Source organism: Strongylocentrotus purpuratus, unplaced genomic scaffold (genome assembly GCF_000002235.5).
Source record: "Strongylocentrotus purpuratus isolate Spur 01 unplaced genomic scaffold, Spur_5.0 spur5_scaffold_21, whole genome shotgun sequence".
In the NCBI taxonomy this organism is placed as follows: Eukaryota; Metazoa; Echinodermata; class Echinoidea; order Camarodonta; family Strongylocentrotidae; genus Strongylocentrotus; species Strongylocentrotus purpuratus.
In genome coordinates, this window is record NW_022145607.1 from 33265075 (window position 1) to 33290443 (window position 25369).

The following is a 25369-nucleotide window of genomic DNA, read 5'->3' on the forward strand; positions in this document are numbered from 1 at the left end:
TAAATTTAATTCAATTCAAGGGTTATACCCACATTAACACTTTGACCTGCTTTCATGCAATTTCTGAAGTTCGGAGAATGATAATGTTTATCATACTCTCTCCTGGCTACTGTAAAAGTAGAAATATTCGCTGAACATTAATTTTCGAGGATTTCGCACTAAGATCGCCCAAAAACGAATTTTAGAACTTTGAATGGGATGAGTTGCGTGCAATGAGAATTTAAGAACCCACGAATATGATTTTGGGTCGCTCAGCACGAAAAATTAATCACGCGAAAATAACAGCGTTTACAATATTGGGCATGTTTAAGTGCGATGATCTAGTAACAAATACATATATGGATGGAATAATAAGTTATTTCTATAAAATTCAAGGGCAAAAAGAATGCCTGCTCCAATAAAATCTATATTATTTTATGTTTCTGCTACAAAATCTAAAAGTTACTCTGTTTTTTGGTTTTAATATGAAATCTGTCTATCTGTCTTTTGCTTTCATACCACCCCCTCTCTCTCTCTCTCCCTCTCTTTCTCTCTCCTTCTCTCTCTCTCTCTCTCTCTCTCTTTCTCTCTCTCTATCTAGAGCTATCTATATCTATATATCTCTATCTATCTCTCCCTCTTTCTCTCACCCTCTCTCTCTCTCTCTCTCCCTTTTTCCCTCTACCCCTTCTCTCTCTCTCTCTCTTTTTCTTTTGTCTACTATTAAATAATTCCTACTATTATAAGTAACTGCCGGGTTTGTGTCACGTCATGATATCATCATCGTCCTCGATGTTGGGCTTCATCGATCTCGATCGGAGCTCAGGGAGCACTTCTTTTCTTCTTTGGTTAACTGCAGAGGAAAGAGAACAGACAACAAAAAAAGAGAAGCAAATGCGACATTAGAACTTGTTACTTGCTAATGAGAAATAGCTTATCAGTGACATAGACAGATGTAAAACCACACTTGTTCACAGACTTTCTTCAAAATTGTTTCTTCTGTGTTAAATGCCTCGGATGGTGTGGAATTCCCCAGTAATACGCACCTTTAAGTCTTGCAACGTATTAGTTTATAAGAGAATTTGAGGAGGCGCGAGAGCTCAGTTGGTAGAGCAGTGGTCTCGTTATTCGTTATCGAAACCAAGTCGATGCGCTAGTGCCCTTCGGTAAGGCATTAATCCCTCGGAGAGGACCTAAAGCCGTCAGTTCTCTGGTTGCTTACCGGTACTTACCTACAAGCATTTATGCTTTCTTAGCAGTCAGGTAAAATAACCACTATTACTACTTCTAATATAAAAGAATTCATTGTAATATGGTATTCTAATTGCTGTAAAACACATGCAGATCAGTATGCGTATTGCCAATCCTATCATAATACACTCTCATGGAAATTAATTGAAAAGTATCCTGTTTCTGTTCAACTATGTACAACCCTTTTTTTCTTTTTACATGTGCGCGAAACAAATGTCTGTGTTGACATAACGATGGACAAATAAACACATTAAATTAATTTAAATTGCAGATTTAGATTAAGAGTCTACCCAGGTGAGGTAAATGGGTACCTGGTAGGGTTATTCCTTGAAATGCACTGTGCGCTGATAACGGCTGCCCGAGCTAAAGCTAGGGTAATCATTTCCAAAGCTCTTTGGAAGCGCATAGGAACGTTATATAATGTGATATGCGCTAATCAAGAACCGGGACCCATTTCACAAAGCCTTTCTTGCAATGACTAATGACAAAAATCAGTGACAAATCTGCTGATAACCAACCAGGAGGAAGGATTTTAGTAGTTTATAACAAAGACTGTCATTTGTCACTGATGAAAAGTTCTGTAAAAATGGGCTCCGGAGTATTATTATTATTATTACTCTTACCTGTACCTGAAGGCACTAGAGGGTCTAGGGATGGCCTGGGGGTGGTCTGCTCGGCTAAGGGTGCGAGGGTGGGCTTCTGAGAAGACTTGAAGAGGTTCCGATGGCCCGGAGCTTGGGCCCAGGTGGGGGTGGCAAGAGGGCCTGATAGAAGCGGTTGTGGTGCCGAGTCGTCCATGCCATCCAGAGACATTGGGGCGGTCTTGTTCTTCTTGATCTTCTTCTTTTTCTTCTTCTTCTTCTCTTCACCATCTGTAAATACAAGAATAATACAAATATTTAAAAAACAGCGCTATAACAAACAAAATACAATGATAAACAATAACATATTAAACAAAACAAAAAGAAAATGCAAATGAAACTACAAATTACAATACAAATAAAATATACATCAATGTGAACAGAGTAATAGGGCATGATGCAAATTACAAAATTGAAACATTTTTTAGGCAGATACAATGGTGCTCATCAATCGGATTGTAGGACCTTGGGTTAATTCTCAGCAATTTGTAATGCATTTTAAGGATCATTTACTATACTGTATCTAGTAATGAAATAGTATATTACATTGTTTATACTTTATCTTAATAATGTGATTAGCCAAATAAATATTTTTCATGTCATAAAACATGAAAATAAATGATATCAGCACCAAGTTAAGTGTGCAAGTACGCTGGCAGGAATCCTTCCCATGTCATTTTCTTAACATAGCAATAGGAATTGCATCAATTCTCTTAGTGCTCTAAGCAGAGTAAACTGCCAATATTTGAATATTGTATGTACTCTTTTCAGACAAAGAAATGCTTAGTTTAGCTACAGGGAATGGAATGGAATGGAGCTCAAAATTGTAATAGTAAAAATAACAGGGGCTATGATTCAAGACATGTTTGATACATATCGGTAAACCTAGCGTCACTCTTGGGGATCCATATTATATAGCATCAAACAAAATAGGTCACTCAAAACCTCATTCACAGTTCAGACAGCTTATAAGCTGTTCAAAAATTTGAAGAGCGCACAGATAGTCACAAACAGGCACTATGATTCAAGACAAAACAATAAAAATTCATTTATGGTACATATTCGTAAACACAGCGGCACCCTTTGGGTACAAAATAGGTCACTCACAACCTCATTCACAGTTCAGGGACCCATTTCACTAAGCCTTTTTTCAATGACAAATGACAAAAATCAGTGACAAATCTGTTGATAACCAATCAGAAGCAAGGATTTCAGTAGCTTATAACAAAAACTATCATTTGTCACTGATGACAAGTTTTGTGAAACGCCCTCCAGGTAGCTTGTAGGTACTTACTATTTGAAGGTTCATCTATCAGGTTCTCCTGCGATCCTACAACCACCTTCTTCGATTCCCCCTCCGGCATGATCCCGGCCTCGTCCGTCCCACTCTGCTTTCCGTCACTCAATGCATCGGGACTCAACGGTCCACTCCCTGTTCCACTCCCAGAAGTCCTTTCATTGCCCCCATCCCCGTTACTCCGCACATCCCCCTGAATGTCGCCCTCTATAGTTCTTGCATGGTCATTGACACTGTGTGACGATGATGTCTCTGTCATCGCGGTGTTCTCAATAGATTTGTTATCGATTTCCCCGGTGCTCGCTGCCAATCTTTTCTTTTTCTTTTTCTTCTCTTTTGCTTCAGCAGCCTCCTGTTTCTGGAGATTAAATGAACAAACAAACAAAAAATAAAGAATCTGATCAAATACTCAGTTGCCTTAGCGCATGAAAATATGTCCAGAAGGCAAAATGTACAACAGTTATTGATGTTTGTTAATCAAAAGTCCCTCTTATAACATGTCTGACTGAAAGTTAAGCTTACATTAAGCCTTAGTCAGGCGATCGCTTGCATGACTGTTACCAAATCATTTCTGTTGTATTTTCATTACTCCTAAGTCTTCACCTATTTATCTTACATGTGCTACACACCTAATGTGATATGTTTTGAGATTTAATTATATAGTTACCGCAATGGAAAGCAATTCAAAAGCTTTTTAAGCTTTATAACTACTAAGTTTTTAATACCTTTTTAGCAAAGTAATCGTCGTCCACTTTCTTGAAGGGGTCACCATCAATTACATCAGCCTCTTCTTCTTCCTCCTCCTCGGCAGGTAAACCTTTAGCTATCCTCTCTTCCTCCTGTCTCTTTTTCCTACAAGAGTCAAGACAATGGTAACAAAATTTAAATTATTATTTTTTTTTTAAATTAGCACAATTCATACATGCATTCTGTGTATCAGGAAATTAGGCCTCTGTTCTAATTAGTCAAAACTGTGTGCATAAAAGTTGACTATCAAGATTTGAAGTCTCTGCTCTGATTGGTTGAAACTGTGTGCATAAAAGTGGGCTTTTGAATGAAGGTTTACAAATCTCGCTACCACAACTACACAGTGTTTGGCCATAGGGGGCAGCACCAGCCATGAGTATATTTGGCAAAGGCACTTCCGGTTCCCATACAAATATAATGTGTCGAGAACAGGAAAGTCTGCTAGAAATTGTAGTTCTGGAACCAATAAACTATAAGTAACTTTGAAATAAAAATTCTTACTCCTTTGGCATAAAGACCTCTAAATCAAAGCAACATTATACACTGTATAAAAAAGATGTGTGCCAATGAGTTCATCACATGATCTATCCACACTTGAGTTGAGGCTGTATGCATCTATCATACCGTAGGTGCATAAACAGCCTCAACACGAGAGGATATATCCTGTAATGAACAAATGGAAACATGCATCTTTTGTTTTATACAAGAAAACTCCTAGATACTTAGACTATCTCTAGACTATATCCCTCATCCTCATAATCCCCACCTCCACTACATCCACCATCATAATAGTCACAATTCGGACCTTGATCTCTTTTTCCTCATCAACATGTCCTCCCTCTGATGATGATGATCATGATCATTAATGCTAATTATTACCCGTATCAGACATCTGAGCTGGTCATTTACAAAACCGTATTGCCCCAGTTTTCACTACCAGTGGGAACGGAGGGGTATATTCTTTGTATTTTCCTTGGTCTCCCTGCGCGTATTGACTTTGCGTGTAGAGACGAGTGAAAATATACCTTGGTATTTTCCACGGTCTCGCATTTTCATTGCGCATCTATTATGCGTACGAGAACCTGCGCATTTGCGCGCACTCTATTGTGACGTAATAATCACACCAAATACACACTGTAGTGTATCGAAAATTTTGTCAAGCACTGGATGCACAGTGTTGGTTTGACAAAGTTTGTTCAGTTCTTGAGATTGTCATGATGGATGTCTGTATTTGCTCTAGATGTCTGATTTGGATAACAATAAAAATATTGACTGGCTTTACTTTCGGGGGATATCAGAAATATTGACCGCGCTAAGACCATATTGCCCTCGTCTTTCGACTCGGGGCAATATGATCTGAGCTTGGTCAATATTTCTGATATACCCCTCAAGGCCAGTCAATATTATATAAATATATTACTCATTGCGGATATAGTATCGAAAATAATATAGCTAGTGACATTTGTTTGTCTCGCAATGTATTGTCAACAAGGGATCATAAGATCACAACGTTTCGTGCGCCACTACAACACGTCAGGTGATAAATTATATTGTAAGCGTGATCGTTATCAACACTGATCTTGGTTCTTTCTCCCTCATGACTCACTCTCTTTTTCTTTATCATCCTCTCCTCCCTCTGAAGAAATTATCATCATCATCACTGTCGTCACTATCATCATCATCATCATCATTATCAACATTGACCTTGCTTCTTTCTCTCTCATGACCCACTCTCTTTTTCATGTTCAACTTCAACATGTCCACCCTCTGATGATGACAGTCATCATCATCATCATCATCATCAACACTTACCTTGCTTCTTTCTCCTTCGTGACCCGCTCCCTCTTCTCCGCCCTCTTCTGCGCCTCCTCCTCCTTCTGAGCGGCGGTGTCCTCCTCCACCCGCTTGGTGATCTTGGCCCAGTCGTTGCCGATCCCGTCCAGGAGCCACTGGATCCCGTCCTTGATGGAGGGGTCCATGCGCTTGCCGATGCCCTGCACGGCGGAACAGGTCTCCTGTAAAGATACCAAGGGCATCCAGTCAATGAATGGTATAGTATAGTCAAACTCGGAAAGGAAATGATCTCCATGGCACTTCCAAGATGTAATAAGCAAGCGAATCTTTAGCTTTTTATTATATGAAGAGTTTAATTCCAAAGGAGCTCAATCCATCTTGTAACTTCAGAGAAAAAAGGATATGTTTACCAAATTTTGTACAGGAGTCTATGGAAAAGTGAAATAAGAAGGTGCATTTTTTCATAATTGTTCGCAAAATTTAGGTAAATCCTTTTGTTGAAAAACGGGCTCTGAAGTAAACAATGTTTTAATATCAGTAACTCAAACTTCATCAAAAGTGGATTAAGCAAAAAGCTCTGAAAGCAGTTATACAAAACTAAAGGGAAGATGTTCTGGAGAGAATCCATCCAATGTCATGTCTTCATGCTGGTAAGTAAAATATGAATAAAATTCAGTCACTTTGAATTTGTATTGTTTGTGTTAATGCAAAACTCGGGCCCCTTCTTTTAATCAATAAATCATTGCTGATAGATAAGATAATCAGAGCTGGGGGGGGGGGGGGGCATTTCACAAAACAAATGACAAGTTTTTGTTATAAGCTACTGAAATTTTTGCTTCCAATTGGTTATCAACAGATTTGTCACTGATTTTTGTAATTTTTCATTGAAAAAAGGCTTTGTGAAACGGGTCCCTGGAGTCTATATGGAAAGATCAAATATACCAAAATCAAATCATATGAAATAGTTTAATAAGCAAGATAAAATAACTTACCACTCTGCAAGGGCATTTGCTGTTCCTGACAATCTCTTCTAGATCTAACTGGTCACAGATATCAATCTCATCCAGCGCTCCCTCTTGGTCTTGTTTATTAGCAAGCCTGGAAATAAATATATAAATCAATCAATAAGTAAATAAATGAATGAATAAAGAATGAAAGTAAGAAAAAGGGAAGAAATAAACAAACAAAGAAAGAAATAAATAAACAAAGGAAGATGAAAAGATATAGAGTAAAGAAGGAAAGAAAGAAAACTATGACATGGCAAAATGCTATACAAATATTGACTGCTCATGAGGATGGTGGTTGAAATTATCACTCCAAACCCAAGGTGGTGTTCATACTGGCCCTTTATTCCGACTTATGTGTATACATTTCTCTCACAACCCCAAATAACATATCAAAATACTATGCCTGAAAATGCATTATTGTCACTATAGTTCACATGGACGACAAACCCTGACCAAAATGTAGCATCTTGACATCGGTTATAATAAAGTTCATTCAAAACGCACAAATGTTTAATCCTCAAATACCCAATATGTATGTACAGTCTGTAGTTGTCAAATGAATATCCCAATATCAAGGACACATTTACTGTTAAAGGGAGTGTAGCTTGGCAAATACTGGTTATCGCCATTGACGTCTTCTTTTGGACAACTGCATGTAAACGAATGGACTTGATTAACGGTAGTCAGCAACAAAAATCTCTATATGGTCAGCGTTCGCGAAACAGACCAAAGTTCTCCTCACGATTCAGTTTCGCCTATGAACGCACGTGATTGCTGCGGTCTAGTCGTCCGTAGCCCTGAGTCGGGCTACGGGAAAGACAAGTAGTCTCGTCACGCTACACTCCCTTTAAACAATAAGAATGAACAAAACACTTACAGGAGTATCCTCTTGCCCCTGATCTTTTCCTTCTTGAGGACATCTTCCAGACAGTCCTTGCATTCCTGGAGCCGATCCTCCGCGCTTGCGTCCAGGACGAAGATCACACCGTGCGACTCGGCGTAGTAGTTGGCCCAGATCCCACGGATACGCTTGCCCCCACCGAGGTCAAAGATGGTCACATCGTACTTGCCGAGCTTGAAATCTCCGCTCGCAAAGCCAACCGTCGGAGCAACCAGGTCGAGAGATTCTGTGAAGTATGAAATATAAAACTATTGGCAAGGGGAGACACTATACAGATTGCTAAAGTGCAAGTGCTTTCTTTTTTATAAAAGAAAGGTACATCACAGAGTTGCCAATTTGGGTTGGTTTGATCAATTACAGCTGACAATTCTTAACTTTTTTATCATTGATCAGATTTTCTTAAAAGCTCACTGATATGTTTCTCTTTTATATTTCTAAATCATGTTTCTTCGGTCATACTGTGCATATAACATGATCTTATAGAGGGGGGGGGGGGTGGATCTATGCTTAAGTGAACATAATCAGTGGAGTTTGTTATGTTTATAAAACTCAATCTTATCTTTAAAAAATAATAACATTACAACAAGTAAAGGAAAACGATCTAGATGTACAATACTACAGAACATTCAGATTCAAGACAAATTTTAAAGTTTTTTTTAGCAATTTTTTAGCAGATTCATGAATTACCAGTTGCAAGACACTGGATTGCACTGTATGAGCTGCATTTTAACACAGGGATTACATACAGAATGGTTTCAAGTAATTATTGGACAACGTATTAAAGAAGACTGAGCTATTCTTACCTCCTTGTACTCCCTTTAAAGCTGTTGTCTTGCCAGAATTATCAAGCCCGATAAGAGCTAGCGTGACTTGCCTGTTGAAACGCAAAATAAATTAAACATCAGTGAATTACAAATTTGACTTCATTGTGACTGAAAAAGAGATGAGAGAGGCACATGTACATTGTAAATGTATGAAAAAAGGTACGAAGTGTACCCAGAACTATGAAATTCAACATATAAACGGACATTTCAATGTTAGTATAAGTTTGTGTTACTTTCAACAGCTATTGAAACTATTGAAACTAATATTCTTTCTAACAATGCCCTTTCATGTGCACATATACATGTAACATTAATTCTGTTCACACCTACAATATGTCCTGCAGCAAACCTCCCACTTTTTCGGCGCGTTAATGAGTGGTAATTTTGAGGAGATAATAAAAAAGTTGCTACGACACACATCATATTTCATGAAGCCTGGTGGCAATTTTTTTAAACTAAATAAATCTCTACAAGGTAAGCACAAAATATTACATCACAGTTTTTGGCAAAACTCTCTTTCATATCTGAACGAACTTCAGAGTTACATCTAATAGTAAAAAGATCAATCAAAACAAGTTCCTGAATGTTAACAGAAATATTTATAGAATTGTAAGGAAGTAAATTGAGTAATGCTGCCTGTTAAGGTAATTTTTTTTCTTCATTAGATTATGGTGTGTTTTACAAATCAACATGATTAATAACAAGCAGACTTCACAGTGTTTTAGTTTCTTTATGTTTGTAATGATATGGATATTCTCGTGTTTACGTTTTCCTCAAAGGTTCATTGACGTACATGTACAAGGCAAATTCCTGGTAGATTTCGCTAGAACTATTTTTACAAACATACATGGTGAATTCCTTGTATGCTATTTTTAACACCTGTTCCGAGACGTTGCGCTCTTAATTTTGGCTCTACTTTTTCGGCTTGGCCGATTGGATTAGGTGTCGCTGGGCGTGTCGCCACAGTTGACTTAAATTTAATTAGGCAAATTTGGGAAATAGATTTGTATTACAATTGGAAGGGTTTTTCCTTGTTGCCGGGTCTGTTCACACTATCGAAATAGTATGAGAGAGGAAGTGAGGATTACAGGTGTGTAATAGCCAGAAGCATGTGGGCTCGCTAGTGTGGACGGACATAGCAACATTTATCCCTTTTTATATTCATTGAATTAATTTCCAGGGTTGTTGGGTCTCCGGGTGATTTGCATCTCTTGTTTGAAAGATTAGAATGTAAGAGACACAGGTGGGTGCGTGGAAGAAGTATGTGAGGAATAGAGATGCGGATCATCCGGAGCGCCTTATATCCGAGGGGGTAAATTCGCCAAGAAATATAGGACCTTTTAATACGGAAACTAATTATGGGTGGATTGATATTACGCAAAGCGTCTGTGTGACACGCCTCAATTTTTGGGAGGACGAGGCGTGTCAGTTCGGGGGGATAAAAACCGAGTTGCGTCTCTGGAGCGGGACCTCTTTTCCGTTACGATACCGACATGAGTTGCTAATTTGCTTCAATTGGGTTGCTCAGCCCCAAAACATGAACTTTGTGATTTTATTAATTCTACGTTTATTTTAATAAATCTTCAACTCCAATCAAGAATTTGTTTTAGTGACTTTGATTTATCTTCGTTTTCTACACTTCAAGAACTAAAGTTATACTTTAACATTTTCTGAGTCGGTACTAGGCGGGGCGGCTTTGGCCACCGGGGCCGTCTCGCCGTGGATCGCTTCATGTTAGCAAAATATTGATCACAAAATGTTTTTGTAACTTACTTGCGAGGCTCACGCCTCTCTTTGATCCACTGAAAACAGCAAGCCATTAAGCTGAACATTCCCTGCCTTTAGTGACGCCTGGTAAGGAAAGAACAAAGAAACATATGGAATGTAATGAATAATGTTCAGTTCAGTTTATTGAATTCCATCTTTAAAAACATTTTTACAAAGTAAAAACATACAATTTCATGTACAATATAATACATAAATTGGGATAGTATATACATGTGAAATGAATTAATACAAAACAGAATAAGGCACAGCTGTAAAAAAACCAAGAAAAGGTTTTGTCTGGACAGCTTCCTATCAAATTAGATATAATAAACAAAGTAAGAAAACAAGTAGCAAGTAAAGTTTCGGATAGTATCATTCAGAAATTGCATAACAACCGGCACAAACCCAGTACATCTACATGATATACAACATGGTAGGATGAAAAAGTCAGAAGATAGCAAAGGGGAAGAAAGAAAGAGAGAGAGAGAGAAAGAGAGAAGGGTAACAAGCTAGATAAATACATTCAGTGAGAGTCATGCGCAATCAAGAAACTTTTGAGATTACGTTTAAAACTGTTGTAAAATGTATAATGTAACGGTAGTCATTATCATGAATAATCATAACAAGATCTATCTACAATGTAGGTCTAGTATGAGATGACTATCTCTAGATCTATTGACAGATGACACTGATTAACGATTGTATTACTGCAGTGTAGAGTAGAGTAGTACCGGTAGTCTACCTCATCTCATTTCAGCTAGTATAGTAATTTAGTTTACATCATGTATGTAATGTCCTACTTTCTTACTTTTGAGTCATTTAAGGGCGCGTTCATGCTTGATTTTGAAGGCAGAATGAGCGATTTGTAACGCTCATCGTAAACGCTCATCGTAATCGCAGTTCCACGGTGCACTGTTCATGCTCACTTCTCCAGGCAATTCTCCTTGGGTGGCCTTCAGCTGGATTCGCAAACCTGTGTGCGCATGCTACGTAGACCCACTAGAGGTCAGTGCGTTGACCCCATTTAAACGCGTTTACAAATTGTAAACGCATCTTTTTGTGAGTTTACGATCGGCAATCGTGATCGCCGTTTTTCGGTGATTCTACAAAAGTGAGCATGAACGCAATCGTGTTATAAACTAAACGCGTAACAGATGGCTGATTCTGGCCGTCAAAATCAAGCATGAACGCGCCCTAAGCATTGCATTTATCCTAACCAATATCATCATCATCTCCATCAACATCATCAGCATCAGTATACGGGAGCATGAGGTGATCCTGTTGAAACTTCCGGTCGTTTCATTGAGTGGTGCTTCATTAGACTGAATGTTTATATATATGTTTAGACTATAGACACCTCTAGATCTAACAACTTAAACTTTCTTTAAATTAGCCTTTTAAAACTTTTTTAATAGCTTCTTAATCTTATTAAACCGAATTTTCCATCTCTTTTGTTTGTTATAGAATCTATTAGAGACAGAAAATCCGGTCTAGCTTCTTATCAATGCTGTGGCAGCATATTTTATTTTACATCACTCATCAATCGATCGGGGGGGGGGGGGGGTGTATACGGTACGGTTTGATGGAAGGTTTTTTCATTAACGGGAGATTCTACATCATTGGCGGGAGAGTGGGAGAAAGGCTATTAATTATTATTATTAATCCGATCACCAAGAATCAGCATCAGTCAAATTTTGCATCTCACAATCACAAATCATCACACATAAGTAGTACAAATAGCTACGCTGCTACGTAGAATCTACACACGAGTCACACAGTATCACTCACTACAGGTTACACACACTAGAGTGCACAGCCTAAAAATAAAATACAGAAACAACATTCATCAATCATGACTTTCATGTTCATTCATTTCAAGGAACAACCGTCTAAAAATTCGGCTTAACGCTCTACAGTCACTACATAGTACATTATCACATACATACCTATATTAATTCCTTGTTTCTTCCAAAATAAGTAAGAAATCACTTTAATTTACATCTTCATGAGAAAAGATAGATCCGATTGAGTTTTGTTGTGTACGGATACGGTAGTTCGGCGAGCTTATCGCATTTACAGCGCTCGTAAATATGTTTTGTTACCGCAGCAACTCCCCGCTATACATGCACTGTGTATACACGTGTGTGTGTATTTGTGTGTGTGTATAGAGAACATAATGATTATGTACGTACGGTAGAGACTTGTAATGCTAGACCTAGCCTCGATCGAGTCTCATACTACGGAGGTATGTGTTAGCCTGAAAGTCAGAGAAATCAGTAAAATGTCCCATTTGAATCCGTCCATAATCACCAAAAAATCACAATGAATTGATTTCTCATAAATTGTTCACGTCGAAATGTGGGAAATATGTTTATTTCCGATTTTAGCCAGCGAAGGTCCGAACTTGTTATTATAAACTATATCAACCCACCTCACTCGTCATCCAGTACGGTGGCCGAGTGGTTAAGGCGTTGGACTTAAGTTCCAATGGACGTAATGTCCGCATGGGTTCGAACCCCATCCGTACTAATAGTGTTTTTGCTTTATTTTTTGAAATGCAATTTTATTCACTTTATAGATAAGTGGATTTATTTATGATGATGATGATTCACAACATTTGTATAGACGCCATATATCTGTTTTAAAAAAAATTCAAAGGCGCGAGCTCCTCCAGGAAGGAAGATGTGAGTTTTGAGTGAAGCTTTGAAGTGGTCATGCATATGCAAGGTTGTCAATTTCGCGTATATATGATGTCCCTATTAATCTATTCGGTTCTTAAATTATTTATAACATATTTTACCATTCTTATTTTTATTCTAAGTTTTGTTTATAAAAGGGCTGCACTTGGCAATCATCATAATTTTAGGGAAGAATTTTAGTCTGACCTACATTGCAAGTTTGGGCGTTGCCATAACAACTAAAGCCTATAGTCGTTAATTGGAATTAATCATAGTCACTAAGAAAATAACCGTTGTCATCTGAGGTGCGTGCATGCCTCCCGTTTTTACTCCCCATGCTTAGTTTTTGAAAATGCACTTTTTTGTCAAGATTCTGTACAGCACTTCTCAACTTTGGAAAAAAAGTAACATCGAGGAATCCCACTTTGGCTGTTAGAAATTGTCGAGGCCCACCTTACAAACAATCAATGAGGGAAAACAAATTATAATGAAACGAAATTGTGTTATACCACCATTAAAATAATGCTACTACTAATATCCCCATGTAGTATTGACGTTGCCATCTTTGAGAACATTCTTACATGTAACAAAATTCCAGCTGTGTCATCCAAAGATATGACACGTTTTCATTTATTTATTTCTGAAATATTTTGCTTTTGTTTTTGCCGACCACGCGGCCCACCGGTTGAAAAACTCCCGTACAGCTCCTGTAAATATTATAATCTATATTGAAAACTAAGCAAATTTAACAATTACATTAATTGTAAATTTAAAGCCCCATTGTACTACTTGTAGCTACTTGCTCCCTCTATATAGAAAACAATGCCTAATCGGTGACCAGTGGTCCCCTATGATCCTCTTTTCTTATGTGAATTGAGAGCTGAGTTGATGAGATAGCTACCTGTCAGTGACCACCCTGGTTGGTCTAATCCCTCCTAGCCAAACTAGTACAGATGGCCTTTAAGGCAACGTTTCATTATAATTATTGCACATCTCGATGAACGCGTTAACTAATTACAAAAAACTTGTGTTTTGGAGGAATAGGCCTAAATTTGGGAGTAAAGTTGTTATACAACTCATGTTCTGGATGTAAAATTTTAGTCGCACTACATGCAGAGTAAGAGTGTCTCCCATCATTGTCTTCGAATTATTCTCAACGCACTTTCAAGTTCATGAATCAATGAATAAAATCTAAATATTTTTCAGGTCAGACCAATTATGGTAGAACTGAAACAAAAACAAATTCCAAATTATTTGTTATTATCAATGGACTCAGCGGGGCAAAGAGCGACGCTTTATAACAAAATCACTATGAAATTATGAAGAAAAATATAAATGTGGAAAACTCGAGAGTCAACGAAAGGAACATAATTATCTACGTTCAAAATAGTGGTCATAATTGTCAAGGGCCTTTTAGGATTTTTTTAAGATTTCAAAATGGTCCCTTAGAGCAAAATGGGGTTTCCTCAGACTTTCTAGACTTGACAATCTATACCTTTTTCTAAAGCATTTCATTTATCATGTATTCCCGTACAGGATTTCTCTGAAATTATCCAATGATCCAATCCCTCATCTTTCGAAAGACATGTTTATCAATCGCGCCCTCTTCAGTTTGATCCTACGAAGAGGGAAATCCATTTTGCAAAATCAACTTGCCACCCCTCCCAGGTTGTGCCTGCCTTGCATGTACGCCTGCGCGACTTGATCTCTATGAAGATTACTCATACTGGGGGGGGGGGGGGGGGGCTGTTTGTTTAAAGAATTTACATTACTTATCGAGGTTTCAGTAGTTATACTAGCACAACTTGTACTATGAAATTATTTACATCTCAACGTTCACTATACAGTGGGCCTATAACTTATTATTTGGACTGAATTAGGAAAAATAAAAGTTACCAAGCCAGCATATAGCCTGATCAAGTCGGAGGGCCAACCTCATACCCCATTTCAGAGGGAGAAAAGAGAGATAGAGAGAGAGAGAGAGAGAGAGAGAGGGGGGGGGGGGAAGGGGGGGGGGGGAGAGGAAGAAACTGAAAATGGAAGAAAGCGACTATTAAGGGAGGGCTGCATAATTTTCGGAATCATGTTCACGAGGAAAAAAAATAATCAACCAACCCCATTTCAGATAATACTGGACACACCCATTACAAATAATTTGATAAGGTATTCATAATCAGGAAGTTTGAATGATCTTTAAGAATAATAGAAAATCAACGATTCGGGATTGAATATTGCAAATATCATCTAATAATTATTGATTCTTGGCAAGGCGGCAAAAAGGGATGATGAAAATAATGATTGAGTAAAGTAGAACATTCATCTTTTTGATGTGCGAAGGGATAAATCCTACCAAAATGTTTTCATGCATGCACAAATACATGAATGCAAGTGTGTCCATTCCTTTTAGGGCTTTAAAAAAAAAAAGGGGGGGGGGGTGGTGGAAATAAAATAGATAAGTGGAATTGTCTGATTTGTCTGCAATATACAATAGTAATGCTTGTCATCCAACTAAGTTCGAAAGGAGGTAGGTCTAATATCATTTTGGGTTGGTCATCATCCACACCGGGCAACACCCCATCAACTCCCACCCATCCGTACTCGGGAGCACAATATTACATTGAGAGAAAATTCACTCCGTACGTGTTAGGCCTATTTTACTGGGCTATGTTGTGGAATGGATGTGTGCAATGTAGTCCCCCAAATGCTTTGCTTCTCTGCTGCGGAGTATGCATCACCAGTATGGAGTAGGTCGGCCCATGCACCCAAGATTGACCCAGCTCTAAATTCGGTTCCATGACACATGCTCCGCCGACGATTGCTCGGCCGACATTTACTCCGCAAAACGCGACAATTACTCCGCGACATTTGCTCCGCGACATTTGCTCCGACGTCAAATGCTCCGCCGACAGGTGCTCCGCCGACAGTTGCTCCGCCGACAGTTGCTCCGCCGACAATTGCTCCGCCGACAGATGCTCCGCCGACAATTGCTCCTCCGACAATTGCTCCGCCGACAATTGCTCCGCCGTCAATTGCTCCGCAAAACGCGACAATTGCTCCGCCGACATTTGCTCCGCCGACATTTGCTCCGCCTGAAGCGACACTTGCACCGCCGACATTTGCTCCGCCGACATTTGCTCCGCCGACATTTGCTCCGCCGTCAATTGCTCCGCGAACAATTGCTCCGCCTGAAGCGACAATTGCTCCGGTGACATTTGCTCCGCCGACAATTGCTCCGACGACATTTGCTCCGCCGACAATTGGTCCGCCGACAATTGCTCCGACGACATTTGCTCCGCATGAAGCGACACTTGCTCCGGTGACATTTGCTCCGACGACATTTGCTCCGCCCAAAAAGTGTCCCATTAAATACAAATGCTACTAGTATTACGACAAATGCTTCGCCGACAATATATTTTTTTTCACGGGTTGTTTTTGTTTCTTTCTTTTTCTTCATTTTCTGAATGCATTTCATGAAATTATGTAAATGAAATGAAATGAATGAATGTTGATAATGTGGGAGGAAAAAGCAGTTGCCTAAAAGTCATTTCGAATATACTGAAATAACTTTCCATCTATCACTGTACGTCCCACATAATGTACACTAAACACTCATTACATGTCATGGGAAGTTTTTTTTTTTAAAGTAGAGCAGCAAGCCACATTCCCCAATACGCGCATACCTCCTAGTTAATTTCAAACAGCTCATCAATATGTAAGACCTGAAATTACCTCAATGAAAGAAGACTAATAACATGAGAGGAAAGAAAAGAGCAAAAAAGACAACCGTTTTTTGCTATTCCCCATAACGTTTGATTTAAAAAAATAAAAAATAAAATTATAGCTCCTTACGCAAGTTCTCCGGCGAAAGATAATTACTCCGCTCAAAATCTGTTTCATGTATTACTCATTAGCTGATCCAAAGCTCAAGTCTATCTCTCTCTCTCTCTCTCTCTTTCTCTCTCTCTCCCATGCTCCTCATTTTCCTGTTTACACCGTTTTCTTGTCTTCTTTGCTCTTTTCTTTCCTCTCATGCTATTAGTCTTCTTTCATTTCCATCACTTCTTCTCTGCTCCCCCTCTCGAGTTCTATTTCTCTCGTGAAATTGAAACGTAAAGTAATACAATCATGTAGTACATTCTTGTTTAGAATAATATTTTCAATAATATCCAGTCCATTTTCTAAAGGTTTCTTTCCTTTGGTTAAGTGTATGTAGCTTTATGTTAGTGTGCAAAACACTCCGTTTCATTCGAGTACTTTGTTTTCACTAAATAATTTAAGGGACTCACGAAGCCACCGGAAGAAGAGCAATTGGCTTATCATGAAGAACTAACATCAAACTGCAACAAAATGATTTGTATAAATGTGAATAAGCAGAAAGGCTGCCATCTCATTTTCCCGTCTAAATGGGTTCTCTTCCTTACGTATATAAGTGCCCTTATTTTCTAAACTTTTTTTTGTATATTTGTGTGTTTATTAAATTTTCAATCATATAAAAATTACATATTTACAAGTCATTGGTAATAATTAGACAAACAAAAAAAACAATATGTATAAGAACAACTAACAATAATGAAAGGACAAGAAAGTTATAAAAAAAAAACATTATAGTAAAAAAAAAAATACACTGTACACATATAAATCATAGTTTGAACTCCAGTGCATAAAGGGGAGTGAGGGGGCACAGGAATAAAAGTTAAATCAACATGAGTATCATAAGTCAAATCGCCATTTCTTAAAATGCGAAACAAGCTTGTTCCTTTTTTTCGCTGAGAAATATTCAATATCTTTTTGTTTCTTTATAAAACTCTTAAAAAGATCAACACTCGGTAAATCCCCCTTACTTATTTTCTAAACTTCCATGATGACCTATTACATTGTATAATGCTTTACCTAGTAAGATGCATTGATCGAGGTAATTTCAGGTATTACATATTGATGAGCTACTTGAAATTAACTAGGAGGTATGCGCGTATTGGGGAATGTGGCTTGCTGCTCTACTTTTTTTTTAAAACTTCCCACGACATGTAATGAGTGTTTAGTATACATTATATAGGACGTACAGTGATAGATGAAAGTTATTTCAGTATATTCGAAATGACTTTTAGGTAACTCCTTTTTCCTCCCACTTCATCAACATTCATTCATTTCATTTCATCTACATTATTTCAAGAAATGCATTCAGAAAATGAAGAAGAAAAAAAGAAACGAAAAAAATAGGTGTAAAGAAAATATTGTCGGCGAAGCATTTGTCGTAGTACTAGTAGCATTTGTAGTTTATGGGACACTTTTTGGGCGGAGCAAATGTCGTCGGAGCAAATGTCGGCGGAGCAATTGTCGCTTCAGGCGGAGCAATTGTCGGCGGAGCAATTGTCGGCGGAGCAAATGTCGGTGGAGCAAATGTCGGCGGAGCAAATGTCGGCGGAGCAATTGTCGCTTCAGGCGGAGCAATTGTCGGCGGAGCAATTGTCGGCGGAGCAAATGTCGGTGGAGCAAATGTCGGCGGAGCAAATGTCGTCGGAGCAATTGTCGGCGGAGCAAATGTCACCGGAGCAATTGTCGCTTCAGGCGGAGCAATTGTTCGCGGAGCAATTGACGGCGGAGCAAATGTCGGCGGAGCAAGTGTCGCTTCAGGCGGAGCAAATGTCGGCGGAGCAAATGTCGGCGGAGCAATTGTCGCGTTTTGCGGAGCAATTGACGGCGGAGCAATTGTCGGCGGAGCAATTGTCGGCGGAGCATCTGTCGGCGGAGCATCTGTCGGCGGAGCAATTGTCGGCGGAGCAACTGTCGGCGGAGCAACTGTCGGCGGAGCAACTGTCGGCGGAGCATTTGACGTCGGAGCAAATGTCGCGGAGCAAATGTCGCGGAGCAATTGTCGCGTTTTGCGGAGTAAATGTCGGCGGAGCAATCGTCGGCGGAGCATGTGTCGGGTTACCTACATTCATCTTGCAGAGCGATCACTGGATGCCTAAGGCCAACTAAAGTAGAAGACATCTACCTGCTCTGCGGTATTGCCCCTCCACACGTCAGAAGGTTGGTCTTGTCCCAGAAAGAAAAGGACAAACAAGAAAACAATCCACTCCACCCACTCTTCGAACAACAGCCAGTGGGCAAGCGGCTCAAATCCAGACACAGCTTTCTGCACTCGGTAGAGCCTCTTAATACTAGCCCTCACAACCAAAGGATGACTTTGTGGTCTAACCACCTTCAGACAACTCCACATAAACTCTCCCTCAGCCCGAAGGAATCCCTCGCAACCGGCTCCAGTGAGACTTGGACTACCTGGCTTAGCCTCAACCGCCTAAGAACTGGCTACGGTCGATGCAGAGTCCTAATGCAGAGGTGGGGTCTAGGAGACGAACAAACGGCATGTGAATGCGGCCAGGAACAGACAATGGAACACCTGCTAGTCTGCCCACTCCTGCCAGAGCCATGCACCCAAGATGACCTGGAAGCCGTTAATTTCCGTGCCAAAGCCTGTGTGGACCACTGGACGGGACTTGTGTAGTGACTCGATAAGAAGAAGAAGAAGAAGAAGAAGTCCCCCAAATGCGATAAGCTGAAATAAAAGCAATATTTGTTAGAATGTTGAATTCGACACTTATTCCTTGCTTCCCCCGCTTATTTTACTCTCTGTTTTTTAGTTTGGGACACAGCTGGTCGGCCCATGCATGGCCCTATTGAAACCCAAACCGACAATAACCCGGCCATCAATACCCCCTTCAAAAATAATTTTAAAGATCTAAATCAATTTTAGTTAATGAAATACCCTGAAATCTAAAACACGTCACTGTTAGATCCTTGTGCTCGGACTTGTGTCCCCACCCCTCCCTGGGTGCCCTTTAATAATTTTTTTTTTAAAGGAACGAGCAGCTTGCGATAAATTCATTTTTTTTTAAAAGACCTAGCCTTATTCTAAACGCTACTAAGATTTTCTGTTACATTATTGTTTGCGGATCATAGAACCTAAAATTAACCAAATTATGTTATGCATAGACATTTTATAGAATGGTAAAATATTTGATAATTAAATAATTTTGATTGAGATTATACATCAATATGATTGAATTTGTGAAATAATTACATATATATAAAATATATTAGCTTGGAGAAGGCTAAGTATATTTCCGTGTGAATGTAAACATTATTTCCGCGAGTGATGATTCTGAAACATATTTTTGAGCGATGAAAACAAAGATGCTAATTTCATGATTTGCTGACACTGAGTACACCGTGAATTGTAAGTTATGCTTGATATTATATCATGGTTTTGATAAATGAATTAGTAATTAAGTGTGTTGAAATGTGAAAGTTCTGCGCGTGGGAGTTCACTCTCTGGCCCGTGTCTGTCGGTACCAGTGCAGGGACAGGCCAGGGAGATTGCATTGCCATAGAATCCAACGTGCCAGGTATCAGTCGTGTTGTGTACAAATTTTAGCATGCCGCTAGCTCTGTCGGTCTGTGTAGTGTTGGGCGAGGTGTGTTTGTATTTTGCGAGAATATGATTTGATTGTGTTGTGTGGAATGGCAAACAAGTAGAGATTGATAAATCAGACTTGGACATTGTGAGCATGATTATTACTTTTGAAGCTATAATATGTAAAATTCATTGTCATAACAAATAAAGAAATGAGAGAATTTATGCAAAATGTGAATGTGATGAAAGTGATACTGATACAGGTTACATGGTGAACTTATGTAATTTCATTTTTCTTCAAATTAATGAACACATTTTTGTGTGTCTTAATTCCATTTTTAGGTAACAAATACCACTTACAGTGAAAGTGTTTGTTTGCATTTAATAGCCTATGCTATCAAAGAAATATGCAGTGATGAGACGATAATATATCCCAAATAAATTTTGAAACGATGTAGTCTGCCTAGTACTATAATGCCTACAAATTGTGAGAGAAAGATAATGAAAGCCAGAGAGTAATAATAATGTACCAAGGAGGTGATGCGATCCAATCCACACTCTTCCCTCACTCTATGGGGGCTTTGTCCTGTTGTCATTTGCTCACCTTTTATTTCTGGTGTCACCCCCCCCCCCCCCCCCCCCCCCCCCCCCCTGCCCGTTCCCCCTCTAAGGCTGGACACATGACAGCTATTTCTCAGAAATGTGAGTGCTGCTGAAATCGGATGCTCATCTGATCTCAATTTATTTTGGATTTTGAAATTGTGCTAAAACTTGTGAATACTCGTTACTTTGGAAACATACATTTTTCAAACCTCAAGCTTGATCATGACCTGAAACCCCTTGACTTATGTGTAATTGTGTGGATTTAGTGGGGAAGCACGGTTGAGTGCAGACCCGTTCCCCTTTTTTTTGTAAAAATCTATGTCATAAATATTCTAAAGAAATATGTGTAACCCTTTTTAATTTGACCAAACCAAAATGACTGATTTTTCCAAAAAAATTGTGCCCCCCCCCTTTCTGCCCAGATGAAATCCTGGGTCGATAGTGTATATAATTCAAAGAGGAAATTAAAAAACAAACAAACTATTCTATATATATGAAAATAAAATTTTGATAGGACACGAACACTTAATTGGTGGACATAATGGCTGTTGTGTGCACCCCCCCCCTCCCTCAACAAAAATTGCCTCTGCTGATAGTATACATGTACATGTTGGCTATGTGGATCATGCCCATGTTTATACATGTATTCTTCTTTCCTCCATTATTTCTCCATGAACAAATAGTCAAATACATTATGTTCTTTTTATTTTGATCTTTTATGAAAATCTTTCATTGTTGTTTTGTGATTTTTCTTTTCTTGGTCTTGTTAGCATTCATAACACTACCTGTAACAATCTTAGATTTTAATTTCCCTTTTGGGTGTATCCACAAAGATGATGTATTTCATCGATCTTGTGGTTATTTTCACTTTGATTTCATTACCTTTTTTTCTCTTACTTAATTTACTTGTGGTAGATCTGATGGTACATGGTTCTATTTTGCTCTCTTTCAAGTTCCATCTTGCAAATTTGAATTTGCAAATATGAATATCTTTAAAAATAGAAATAACAAAGTGCTTTCATGGTGCATATTACTGCTGTATTTTGTGCCATTCAATCTTGTACATTTCCACAACATTATCTACATGTACTTTCTTATTGAATTTTGATGAATATTTTTGCAAATGAGATTGGAATATACCTAATTGGTGGACAGTTGCCATTATCGATTATGAAGTATCAATAATTTATCACTGGTTCTTCTAACTGGATCGATTTACCAATTGAATCCCCATTGAAACAGTAATGAAATGATGCTTTTATGGTGCATATCACTGCTGTAGTAAGTATGATTAGTATCTCTATGCGCTCAGGAAGCTACATGTACATGTATCTGCTTTCTTTCTTTTTCAAATTGAATTGCAGTTTATTCCAGCTCCGATTCTTTATTTTAATCTTTGAATCTGACCACGTTTTCATAGCAAATAGAAGAGAATTTATTTTCTTCAATACATGAAATATTCATAAAAAAATATTTAATGAGCCAATCAACCAGTGATGGACTCTTTGGCAACAGCAATGGCATAAAACAAAAGAAAATGAAGGAAACAATTTCATCATAGATGAAAATAGATTTGTTTAGGAAATGAACGGTAACCAAACATGACATTTGGAAATGGAACGGGTAATTGCAGTTATGCAAATATTATAACTGCCCAATCCCATTTAGCTGTAATTAATTATCTCGTAATCTTGCATGGACATATAAATGATGATTTCCTACAAGATTTGTGCTATGTCATCTCTAATTAGTATCCACTCACTAGCATACATATGAAATGAGCTATACATGTATATCTTTACGAATTGAGTCAAATGAATTTGCATTTATAATGAAGTTTGCCAGATACCATTAGTAGACCTACATAATCTGGCCAGTGCATATTCTGTTGAATATGTGCAATGTCATTATTGATTCCTTATGGGAGAATTTGATGCTTATATTGGGCCAAGTCATTTGCATTAGAAACAAAAGAAGAACAAAATAAAATGTCATTTTTGTGTATGAAATCAATGTTTAAGCGCAAATTTGCATAAGAAGAAGAAGAAGAAGAACAAAATTTGTAATAGGGTGACATCCTCTTATGCAATGTCTACTGGGCCATATATTTGCAATATTTCCTATGCAGTCAAACCTACTTGAGTGACTCCCTGTCTACAAAGACCACATTTGTTGTTTCCCTTGAAAATGGTTTTCCATTGAAACATGTACTAAAGGAACCTGTCTACAAAGACCACTTTATGTGTAACCCTTGGGCGGTTGCTATAGACAGGTTTGACTGTAGCAATCAAATAAATCAACCATGGATGACTACCAGTATACATGTATCTAGTCAAATGTAATGAAACAACAACAGCAAAGTTGTCTTGCAATAGATATTGAATATTTATTATTTTTCAACATAAATCTTGGATGTATGATTTTGGCTGTTGAGAAGCAGGGGGGGGGGGGGGGTATTAAATATCATAATTTTGCCTAGAGTCACTGCCCCTCAGGCTCTCAGTATTGGATATTTATGTCTTTTCAGAGCCAGAAAGAGGGTTGACTTTTATTTCAAAAGCATATATGAGTTTAATGCCCTTCTGGCTCTCAGCAGACAATATTTAATATACAGTGAAACCTGTCTATAAAGACCACCCAAGGGAGACAAGAAAAGTGGTCTTCATAGGCAGGTGGTCTTTGTAGACAGGTTCCTTAAGTACGGTACACGTTTCAATGAGAAACCATTTCCAGGGGAAACAAACAAAGTGGTCTTTGTAGACAGATGGTCTTTATAGACAGGTGGTCACTAAAGCAGGTTTGACTGTAAAAGCACAAGCATAAACACATGTATAGGCTATATACTGACGGTGAATGACTAAGCTGTCTGTCCAGAAAATGAAGTTCAAATCTTCCAACAGGTTCGATATAGGATTCATAAAGTACTGTACACCTGAAAGAAACTCTTTTACATGGGACGAAACAGTGCTATTTACACCAAAGCTTTATTTGTGACTCATTACTTTACTGAATCCCCGAGAGATTCCCAAACTGTTTAAAAACAAAACAGAGCTTAATGGAGAAATCCAGTTTTCGTGCTTGCAGGATTATCCCCGTCTCTAACCAGATCAAAGTCCCAAATCTGATTAAGACGGCCGTATAAATTTGATCAAAATTCCATGCTCTGTCTGGCCAGTCTGGCTAAGCACTGGCATGCACTATTGCTATTGTAGCCCAGAAATTATCACGCCTGGAAAAAAAGAAGCCGATTTTTGGTTACTGGCTTACTTTTTATACCTTGGTGAATAATAATGCCGACATATGCCTAGCGACTGAGTCACGGCTTAGCGCCTTTTTGAGCAATTTCTCCCAATCAATTGGGGGGCAGTGGAGCGTTCGTCATTTGACCACTTCTTCTGTGGGAGAAAGGGCTGTTTTTGTTTTTTCTATCGACTCGGGGAAGGTCCTACATTCGTAGAGGTGGGATGATGCGCTCTGGCCCTGTCTGCAAATTACGAATTCAAAGTACATTAATGGAGGTAAATTTGGGTATTCATGAAGAGCTTTCATTCAATCTGTATGATGCTCTCAGAGTATGTTCTATACATTGTTGGAAATGAGGATAAAGGATCACTTCTATTGTGCAGACATGGAGGGGAAGTTTAGTGGGAGTGGGGGCAGATAAAGGGAGAGAGATAGAAATATAAATATTTGTTTGTGATTAGGGAGGGAGGGGGAGAGAGGGGGTTGAAAAAGGATAAAGAGTAGGGGAAAGAGAAGAGGAGTGGGGATAGGAAGAGGGAAAGAGAGGGGGAAGAGAGAGAGAGAGAGAGGGGGAGAGGGGGAGGGGAGGAGAGAGGATAGGAGAGGGGGGGGGGGGGGAGGATGGGAGAAATAATGAACTACAAAACTTGACAGAAGACCAGTCATTGCATTTGAAGTTTTGAACTAATAATGAAAACATTTGTGAATGGGTTGTAATGTTTGTGAAGCATAACATTTCGGAACATGATACCCAAGACTGTCATTTTGCTGTATGTACAAAACCATTTGATTGGAATCCCTTTTAGATTCCCTCCGATCAGACCCAGACCGGCCTCCCTCCGGTATGTAATCATGTAGTCCCAGACATATGTTTCCATGTCGGACGATGTTGCTGCATGCCTGCTACTAATGTACATGTAGGGTCCTAGCTGTCTCTTCAATTTGAATTGATGACATCAATAACGGCCTGTTAACATTCATCATCGAGGAAGCCAAACGCCAAAAGCAATGGACATAAAGAAGGCAATAATTAACGGAGCTAGTTAAGGGCTTTGCAGGAGGGTCGGTCGGGGGTCCGGAGATTTATATATCTTGTCAGGCTAAGTGGAGGAATTTGCAGAGCCCAGTGATTCACCCTCGGACCGCGTGTTGTATCAGACAAACGCTCAGCAAACACTCGCGCTCATCAGGCCGACATGCAGATTACTTTGGCGATTACTCTT

At 38.9% G+C, this 25369-nt stretch overlaps 1 protein-coding gene and 1 non-coding gene across 3 annotated transcripts; one reads left to right on the plus strand and one right to left on the minus strand.

The window, feature by feature from the left end:
• Positions 1-612: 612 nt before the first annotated feature.
• On the minus strand, positions 613-12273 carry LOC591340 (ADP-ribosylation factor-like protein 13B). 2 transcript variants are annotated; one of them, XM_030994557.1, is made up of 10 exons: positions 12155-12273; positions 10215-10292; positions 8421-8491; positions 7594-7843; positions 6702-6807; positions 5728-5930; positions 3894-4020; positions 3166-3526; positions 1860-2102; positions 613-832 (listed from the first exon to the last, which is right to left on the minus strand). In XM_030994557.1, exons 2-10 carry the CDS (start codon positions 10271-10273, stop codon positions 744-746), a joined length of 1509 nt encoding a protein of 502 aa, XP_030850417.1. In that variant the 5' UTR covers positions 10274-10292; positions 12155-12273; the 3' UTR covers positions 613-743. The 2 variants fall into 2 exon arrangements, with proteins under 2 accessions (XP_030850417.1, XP_003728851.1); XM_003728803.3 differs by having other exon boundaries at positions 614-832; positions 1854-2102.
• A 380-nt stretch (positions 12274-12653) lies between these two features.
• On the plus strand, positions 12654-12737 carry TRNAL-UAA. The gene has a single exon. It is a non-coding gene; the product is annotated as a tRNA-Leu (tRNA).
• Positions 12738-25369: the final 12632 nt, after the last annotated feature.

Excerpts from the sequence above, each read along its gene's own strand:
- LOC591340 (XM_003728803.3), bottom strand. The coding sequence starts at position 10,273 with ATGTTCAGCTTAATGGCTTGCTGTTTTCAGTGGATCAAAGAGAGGCGT. Across the intron at positions 3,527-3,893 it reads ACGATTACTTTGCTAAAAAG|AAACAGGAGGCTGCTGAAGC; the intron begins GTATTAAAAACT and ends TTTAATCTCCAG. Across the intron at positions 2,103-3,165 it reads GATAGATGAACCTTCAAATA|ATGGTGAAGAGAAGAAGAAG; the intron begins GTAAGTACCTAC and ends TTGTATTTACAG.